Source organism: Mauremys mutica, chromosome 24 (genome assembly GCF_020497125.1).
Source record: "Mauremys mutica isolate MM-2020 ecotype Southern chromosome 24, ASM2049712v1, whole genome shotgun sequence".
In the NCBI taxonomy this organism is placed as follows: Eukaryota; Metazoa; Chordata; order Testudines; family Geoemydidae; genus Mauremys; species Mauremys mutica.
Window position 1 is genome coordinate 8,451,214 of NC_059095.1, and position 8,991 is coordinate 8,460,204.

The 8,991-nt window shown below is 61.1% G+C and overlaps 1 protein-coding gene across 1 annotated transcript; it reads right to left on the bottom strand.

The window, feature by feature from the left end:
* Window positions 1-7,937, bottom strand: EBI3 (Epstein-Barr virus induced 3). Its single transcript, XM_044998308.1, has 7 exons — window positions 7,799-7,937; window positions 5,472-5,589; window positions 4,025-4,264; window positions 3,568-3,685; window positions 3,150-3,322; window positions 2,096-2,259; window positions 1-1,398 (listed from the first exon to the last, which is right to left on the bottom strand). Exons 2-7 carry the CDS (start codon window positions 5,554-5,556, stop codon window positions 1,246-1,248), a joined length of 933 nt encoding a protein of 310 aa, XP_044854243.1. The 5' UTR covers window positions 5,557-5,589; window positions 7,799-7,937; the 3' UTR covers window positions 1-1,245.
* Window positions 7,938-8,991: the final 1,054 nt, after the last annotated feature.

An 8,991-nucleotide genomic window follows, 5' to 3' on the forward strand; every position in this document is an offset into this window, starting at 1 on the left:
CCATCGCTTAAGATAAATGCCATTTATTCCTTTTAATCCGTTTGCTTTTTGATTTCTCTACCTTCTGCATGAAAGAGCACGTTCTCGGATAGAACGCCGAAGCATTCGGGCATCTTTGGCTAAAAAGTGAGTGAGTATTTGGTTATCCTAAATATGTTTAACCTGATTACAAGATGCCTTATCGATAGGAAAACCAGACATCTAAGCTAGGCCTGCGGACACGGAATATTCCTATCCCGGTGACATCAACACACACATCAGTCGGTTACAAGGTCAGCGGCTGCTCATTATAAATTCGCTGCAAAGCCAGAAAATACTTGCGTCGTTCCAAGGCAGTGGCAGATGGGAGATGAGACGCTGGTGGCACGTGATTTGGTCCCCCAGGGCCTCCCGTGCTGTCTCCTCTTTAGGAGCAGGATGGTGGGTGTGGCCCAGAGGACAGGGATACAGGGAGAGGAGGGCATCCATCATGGGGGAGGATGACAGGGAGGGAACTGGCCAGGAAACCAGAAGACACTGGGCACTGGGAAGAGGGTCAGCCGGCCCGGGTGGGGACCCAGGCTCAGGAAGAGGATCCGACATGGACAAAAGGGGCGTTGGAAGTGAACTGGCCACAGCCCGCCTTGAGCCAGGGGCCCGGGGAAGGAGTGACCTCCTGCTGCCAGCTTGGCTTTGACTCAGGAGCTGAACCATGCTTTGTCCAAAGAGCGGGATCTGGGCTGGAATTTAGCCCTGTCTCTCTTGGGAACCACGTTCTGAGTTGGCCTTGCTAGCAGGGAAGGGTTAACTGAAACACACAGCCACCCCGGGGACCTCCCGCGCCTGCTCTGGAGATGGGACTGTACCAGGCTCATGTCCTCGGTGAACTGGCCCAGAGGGGCCTCGCCCCACACGCCTACCAGTGGGGCACGTACTTCTCTGCTTCAAGGAAACTCATCCCCAGCGTCTGAGGCTCACAGCAGGAGCCCGTAGTGGGTTACACAGGGCAGCAACAACAACAAAGCCCCAGCAGCCAGGGTGGCAAGAAGGGCTGGGGGCGAGGAGAAGGACGGAGGGGTTCTGAGAGCTCAGCAGCAGAAAGGAGTATCCCAGCACAGGGGCCCTCTCCCATCCCAACCCAGCTCCTGGGTTTTCTGTCAGGGGAATTACAGCCACCTGAGGGGAAGGCGAAGGCGAAAGCAAGTCAAATCTTCACCCCGCTGGGAGGCAGGGGCGAGAGCTTCCGGCCGCACCAGACCACCCCGCTCACGGCTGCGTCCAGGGGGTGCCGGATACCAGCGGGCTCCAGGTGCTGTAGTCGCCATAGTCCGTGAAGTCCTTGGCTGCCACTTGCACGTGGTGGACGGCTCTGGGGCGGATCCCAGTCAGGATGAAGGAGGTCTGCTCGTACGGCCCGATCTGGGGGGCGACACGCAGGGCGGAGGTGGGGTTAGGCCAGGAACCTGCCTAGGGGAGGTTGCCTAGCGGCCTGGGAGGCAGGAAACAGAGCTCCTATACCTGGCTCTGCCTTGGACTCACCCCTGGATCTTGGGAAAAGCTAAGGTGCGTAAGAGGCGGCACCGTGCTCAGCGCTGGACGAGACGCTGCGCAGAAAGACGGAGGAGGAGGAGCAGCTGTTGGATACTTAGCGCACCAGAGGAATTCCCTGAGTGGATCAGATCCGGGGCCCATCTAGCCCAGCCTCCCGCCTCAGACAGTGGCCAGCGCTCGCTGCTTCAGAAGAAGGTGTAAGAATCTGCCCCCAGGAGGAACAGAGCCAAGGGACAGAGAACTGGGGCGGATGGGGATCCCCCCACCTCCCCATTAATCAGCTCGACGGCTCTTCAGCACGCTCAGAAAAGCAAAGCGGCGACTCTCTGCCCTCGCTCAGACCCTGCAGTCCCGGTGTGGGCAGCGGGCAGGACGTGATTGGAGCCATTTCTATGCCAAAGCAGATAACGGCCTTGACCCAGACGGGTCCTGCCCGGCCCTGGGAGGGCCAACGAGGCCTTTTCCAGGGGGTTGAGTGCACCGGCTGCCCTCAACGCCATCCGCGAACCAGCAGCAACCCGCCAACTGCTGGAGCCGAGCGCGCCGGGGCGGGGCGGGCACTCACCGTTCGGTTGCTGTTGGCTCCCTCCCTTGCGTAGCGGATGAGGTACTTGAGGGGGAAGTACTGCGGGAAGGGCCAGGAACTGGGCGGCTGCCACTCCAGGAGCAGCTTCTTGCTCTCCCCAGGGATGGGGGAGACCCTCAGGTCTTCCGGGGGATCCGGCCGGACTAACAAAACACACAGAACAATCGCACCCCGGAGCGTCTGGCGAGGCTGGCAGCCCGAGTCCTTCCGCGCCAGCGGCGGGTGCAGCCTCATTGCTTTGCCCAGCAGCGCCCGCTGGGGAGCCCAGCACGACGAGCGACCCAGGGCTGTGCTCTTTGATAGCCACCAGGGGCCCTGCTGGGGCCCAGGGGACCCCACAGTCCTCATGGTGAGGTCCAGCCAGCACTGGAGACAAGCCCTCTGGCGTGGCACCGTATGGCGGGTTTCCCAGGCACAGCTCCCCCCGGGAGAGTCTCACCCCAGAGCTAGCGGGAGCACTTCTAAGCATGGGCCTGCGGTGATGAGCTTTGGGGAGTGGCGCCTGCCCCTCGCGCAACGGGCTGAGACCCACCGGCCCACTTTCCATCCCAGGTGAGCTGCGTGACCCAGCAAGGACCCGGCCCGTTTTGGCTGGGATTCCCCACGGAGCCCAAGGGGGGATGGGTCTGTCCCGCAGGTCTCCTGTGAGATTCCCAGTCTCCCTCCCCAATCCAGCCAGTCCCGCGATGGTCAGATTCACTGAAATATCTTCTCTGGGGCCCCACACTCCACTAGGTGGACCCTCCTCCCCAGCCCCATACCTGGGTCACCACGTGCAGGGATAGCACAACCGTGGAGGTGGCATAGAACCCAGGAGTTCTGACTCCCACTCCTGCTGCTCTAACCAAGAGAGGTTAAGTGATGTGCTCAAGGTCAGCTCTGAGAATAGAACCCAGGACTCCTGACCCCCAGTGTCCTGCTCTAAGCATGGTACCATGCACCCTTATGCCCTGGAGCCCTGCCCCCCAGCCCCCGGGGATCCCTGCCCTCCCCTCCCCATGGCGGCCTATCCCGAGGGGCTGTGAACTCTTACTGATCTGCTCCACGATGAAGGGGAAGAGGTTCATCGTCGCACCCAGCGGGTTCACGGCCGTCACGTTCAGCACGTAGGGGGTGATGGAAAACATCTGGATGTCGCTGATGGAGCAGCTGCCGGCCCCAGCCCAGGGCTGGACACACTCGTTCTCCTTGGCCCCCATGCCATGCCTGCAGCAGGGGAGGACATGGCTCTGTCCAAGGGGCTCCTGGTGCTCACAGAGGGTCACATACCCCGTGGGCTTTGTGCTACCACGGCTCACCAGGGAGAGCTGAGCTCGCCTCTCACCCCAGCAGATGAGTGATGCCCCAAGAGTCAGCTGTTTGCACCTGGGGACTGAACTCGGGGACCACCTAGAGGTCAGGTCCCTTCTCCCTCACCCCCTTGTCCTCAGCTGGCCCCTGAAGGATTTTACCTGTACGTGGTGATGAAATACGTTTCCAGGCGCGGTTCAGACGCCAGCTTCCAAGTACAGTTGACGGTCTGGGGGTAACTGACAGCCCAGCACTCAACGGCAGGCTTCTCGGGGGGCGCTGCAGGAGGGGGAGGGACGGACAGTCACACAGACATCGCAGGGGAAGCCGGACTATATCCAGAGCAGCGCAATCCTGGAGCCGCACACGTCACCCACCCCACTCAGCCCGGCGCTCTGTCCCTGGGGGGCCCCCACTGATCCGCCTGCCCCAGCCTTCGCCAACAGACGCAGCTCTTTTAGCTCAGGCAGCAGCAGAGGCATCTGCATTGAGAGCCTGAGGTCCCGGGTTCGATTCCCCCACTCCTGACAGCCTGTGACACAGCAGCTGTGGGTGCAGGGGCAGAATGAGAGGAACACCCCCCCCACACACACACACAGAAAGGAACAGCGCACTCACAGCCCACCCGCAGCCGAATCCTGTGCAGGGTCTTCCCAGTGCCAGGGTGGTGGCAGCTGTATTCCCCCTCCTGGGCCAGGCTGGCGTTCCGCAGCAGGAGCTGGTCCTTGTCTCCTCCCGCCGCAGCCTCGGACGCGGCCACCTTGGTGCCATTCACTCTCCATTCCACCCTCCCACCGGGAGCGTCGCAGCGTAGAAGCAGCTCGGTGCCAAGCGTGCCGTGCTGGACGTGGCAGAGGCCTACAATGCAAGGGGGGAGCTGTCACGGGGTGCCTGGCATGGTACCCGGAGCTCGGGCAGGCAGTGGGTGCTGCTTTGGGGCAGGGATTAAAAGCCCCCAGAGGAGTGAAGTGCTCAAATCCCATTACCATTTAGGGGAATTCAGAAGGGAGCAGGAGATCATCTGGTCTGATCTGATCTGCTGGGTCTCACAGGCTGGAGAATTTACCCCAGTTACCCCCATCGTGAGCCCGGTACTTGTTCGGACAAAGCGTCTCTTCCAGACAGGCCACCAGAGTTGATCTGAAGGCATCTAGAGATGCAGAATCCACCACTTCCCTCCGGAGCACGTCCTGCTGGTTAATCCCCCTCCCTGTTATGGCTGGGGTCCTGGTTCTCATTAGAACGTGGCTGGCTTCAGCTCGCAACCGCTGGGTCTTGTCCCGCTTTTCGCCGCAAGCTTAACTGGCCTAACTCCCTCCGCAGCTTTTGAAAACCTCCCCCCAGGATTGTGGCCCAGGGGCCAGGACACCAAACTGGGGAGCCAGGACTCCTGGGTTCTCTTCTTGACTCTGCCACTGACCTCGTAGGAAACGACTGGCCCAGGCGTGGGCCGTTCCCAGCACGGGGAAGTTCCCAAGGCAGGTGGTTCTGCCCGGCGTGATCCTGGCTAAATGGGGCCGTGGCTCACTAGCTTGCAAAGCAATGTGACCCCCCGAAAGGAGGCAGCCTTCCTTCCTCCCCACCCTTCTCGTTGTTAACCTAACGTGCCCAGTGTCAGTTCCACACGCGATGTTATCCCCTTGCTAGGATTAACCTGCAGGGGCTGCCCACCCGCCAGCATCAGGCACCAGCTGATCAATGGAAAAAAGGGAGAAATTCCCCTCCCCCCCCATGATCTAGTACCACCAGGGTGACCCGACATCCCGATTTTATAGGGACAGTCCCGATTTTTGGGTCTTTTTCTTATATGGGCTCCTATTACCCCCCGACACCCTGTCCCGATTTTTCACACTTGCTGTCTGGGAACCCCAGTACCACCCTCTGCTGCATGCGTCATTGGCTGGGTCGGAGTCAGGCTACTGGGCATGAGATGGCGCATCGGAGTGCAAGGGCCCATCTGCTCGGCGTATCCTGGCGCCACGGAACAAACCCCACAGCCACGGGGCAGGAGAAATACACAAAACCTTGCTAGGGGCTGCTGGGAAATGGCCCTTCCCCCTCATACCCTCCTCTCCATCGCTCCCAGCCGTGCTGCTGCAGGGGGCGGACCAGGCCGGCAGGACCAAGGCGACGATCACCATCCACTTCATCTCCCAGCGGGTGCCGGTCAGCAGCCCGGGCGCCTGGAGAAGAAGCCGTCAGGAGCGGAGCAAGATCAGGGGCTGAAAGTGGGTGTGGCTGGGAACGGACAACACCTTCCCAAGAGGTGCTCGACCCTGGGGGGTTGGGGCAAGAGATTGACGTCATTTATGGATGGGGTTTGGGCTGCATGAAGGCAGCATCATCCAGTGGTTAGAAGAAAGGACCTGGGTTCTAAGCCCAGCAATTGGGCAAGTCCCTTCGCCCTTCTGTGCCTCAGTTTCCCCTCCCCTCATTGTCTAGTTAGGCTGTGAACTCTTCGGGGCAGGGCACCTCTCTGTTACTGGGTGTCTGTGCAGGGCCCTGCTCTGGGTTGGGCCTTTTGCTTGCTACCGGTGTACGCCTAACAACAATCCTGCGGTGAGGAGAAGCATCCTGCCAGCCAAGTGCAGCAGATCTGATGCTGGGGCGGAGGCCCCATCTCAAATCCTGCGCCACATCCAGCCAGGCTGGTGCCTGGAAGAGCAAACGGCACGTGCTGGCGGTTGTGCTCCGGGGGAGGGAATCCATCCCCGGGGTGTCGCAGGCCACCCCACCCAGCTTCCATAAGAACGGCCATACTGGGACAGATCAAAGGTCCATCCAGCCCAGTATCCTGTCTGCCGACAGTGACCAGTGTCCCAGAGGGCGTGAACCTAACGGCCCTGCAGCGTCTCCTGGGAAAGAAGAGAGACAGGCTGGGCTGGGAGGAAGCTACCCCAGGGGACTTCCGACGGTGCCTCCCTACCCCTGCCTTAACCCAGCCTGAGCCCTAGACCTGCAATTGAATCCCTTCCTTACGGGAGGCCGCGGCACCGCCAGCCTTCGGCTCTTTCCAGACGACATTGGCCAGCGCCCAAGGGGTTAACGGGTCCCAGGGGAGGGTGTGGTGCCGGCAAGAAGGAACCAGCACCAAGCGGGAGCTAGAGTCACGCGTGCAGGGCAGGCGTCTCAGCTGGGCTTTCCCAGGCTGGGTGAGTGGTTGTGGCTCTGTGGCCGAGAGGTGCCCCTGGGGTGAATGCTGCTGTTTGGCCGACGTAGGAAAACCCTGCTGCTCTCTGCTAGGGGCCAGGCTCAGGACGCACCAGGGCAGCACATGGGCTCCAACAGCCATGGTGAGGTCGGATTGTTTTACCGGCAGCCCAGCGAGGCAGGGACAGAAAAGGGGATTTTTTTAGCTGACACCATCTTCTCATGGTGAAACTGCACTGGGAGGCAGCCTGACTTACTGGTTAGAGCACTGGCCCGGGGAGACCTGGGTTCTATGCCTAGCTCTGACCCTGGCCTGCAGGGTGACCTTGGGCAAGTCACATCCCTGCTCTGTGCCTCAGTTTCCCCATCTGCACATTAGGGGTGATGACAGTGACCACCGAGCTTTGAGATCTACTGCTGGGAAGTGCTGGAGAAGAGCTAGGGCATAGCATTAATGTTCCCCCGCGGCCCCAGGGCTCTGCCATTTAGCGGTGGTGAATTCAGAGCCAGGGGCTCTGGTGGACAAGCCTGTGTCTCTGCTAGGCAGGTCTCGTGTGGCAGCAGCTCCCGGGCCAGCTGGTCTGTTCTCTCGTTCAGCCTCCACAGCCCCTTCGCTCCTGGACAGCCCTGCTGCCACGGCCCAGGCTCTGCCAAGGCACTTACCCACGCGGCGAACCCACATCTCTGAGAGCCTCCCCCTCCGTCGGGGATTTGAGCAGGTGGGGTTACAGACCAGGGGGCCGAGCGCCGGGTAAGTGACGGGACACAGAAGGGGTGTGTAGCAGAGCTAGGGATTAAACCCAGATCTTCCCAAGACCCAGCCCCATGCCCTGGCCCCTCCGCCATGCTTCGTACCCCGGTTAGGAGGGCAAGTGGCCGGGGGAATTTTGTCCTGCCTGGCACTGAGCTGAGGACCCAGCCCGCAGCCACGAGATCGCAGCGGTTTTCGGTCAGTGCCAGATCCAAACCGCTGATGACCTAGATTCTCACCTGGACATATTGGGAGGGGGACGGGGGGGATCTCTCACTGGTCACCGCCCCCAAGCAACTGCACCAGTGCGCTCGAGGGTTGACAGCAGCTCTGATGCCAGGAGGGTGAGTTACCCACCCCTCTCCCGGGCGCAGAGGAGGGCGTGAAAGGCAGCGAACGTCATGGCTTGGCCCCACGACGCTTCACGCCAACCACACGAGCAACAAACAGCCCCACCTGCCATCAAAGCCCAGAGGCAACCGGAGACTCACCCGACGCACGCAGCCCGCTGTCCTGACGCCGTTCCAAACTGGAGCCGACTGCAGGAGCCTCGGCTCGGGAAGCAAAATCCCCGTCTGACCTCAGCACGGCGGCTGCTCACTTCCTCGCACACAAAGCGCTCAGGAAATTCACGAGCCTTTCCCACCAAGGTTCCCGGAGACGACTCGGCACAAACCACCCAGCCCACAAGTCCCCGCCCCGGGCACGGCGGGGGCCCTGGAATGGCATCTGAAGGGACCGCGAAGCGCAGAGGGAATTGGTGTCTGGGGGGTGTATGTGTGTGTGGGGGTGTTTAGCCGGTCTGGGCCCAGCTGCAGCAGGGCAAAGCACTTTTGAAACAAGGGTTTAAGAAAAAGGCAGGGGCTGGATTATTCAGAGGCCTGTTGCTTGGGCAGGGTTTGATCCTGCCCCTCAGAAGCCAGGGGGAATTACTGCTCTCACACAAGCGGGAGCGGGGTCGGCCTCCTCGTCTGCACCGTAACGTGGGGTTCGGGAGTCCAGCCCCCCGGCAAGTGCAAAGCTGTACCCGGGGCAGACACAGACCGGGTCCCAGGGCCCTGGATGCGTCTTGGGACAGTGCAGCCACTTTCGGCCAATAGCATTTTTGCTAAACTTTCCTTTTTTTAACTAAGGTTTTGACTCCCAGGTGTCTCTGGGGGCACCCCCTTCCCAGGTGACACCCCCCACCCCCAAATGGCTAGTCCTGGCGGAAACCATGAGCAACAAAAATCCCGAGCTCTCCCCTGACCAGCTCTCCTCCATCATAGCCCGTCCCCGGAGTCCCCCCTGCTGATAGCACTAGGCTCCCCCACCTCCACTGGGTCAGTCCCCGGCTGAGAATGGGGCTGGGAGTGCCCCCCCCCCCCGGGATGACATCGCCGGGATCAAGCCAAATGTTTCCCAAATGTTGCCATTTCGTGGGGTGCTGTTAACGACGTTTCCCAGCTGGCCGAGTGGACAAGGAGCATTTTGCCTCGGGACCGCTGGGCTATGGAGCTGGCCTCGGCCACAACCGCAATGAGTTTGGCAGGGTCTCAGCCTAGGCCCCGTGAAACGAGCCAGCGAGCGACGGTTAACAGTCCAGCAGCACCGGCTGAGTCTGCTTGGTGGGGGCGCAGAGAGCGGCAGAGGCGGGTTGGGGCTGCGGGTCGGGACTGAGGGGCACTGACAGAGTTGGGGTGAT

Bases quoted from the DNA above. Each gene is read 5' to 3' on its own strand.
- EBI3 (XM_044998308.1), bottom strand. From the start codon at position 5,556: ATGAAGTGGATGGTGATCGTCGCCTTGGTCCTGCCGGCCTGGTCCGCC. The intron at 3,686-4,024 runs GTGAGTGCGCTG...CCCCTCCTGCAG, and splicing joins GATTCGGCTGCGGGTGGGCT to CGCCCCCCGAGAAGCCTGCC. The intron at 3,323-3,567 runs GTAAAATCCTTC...CCCCTGCTGCAG, and splicing joins TATTTCATCACCACGTACAG to GCATGGCATGGGGGCCAAGG.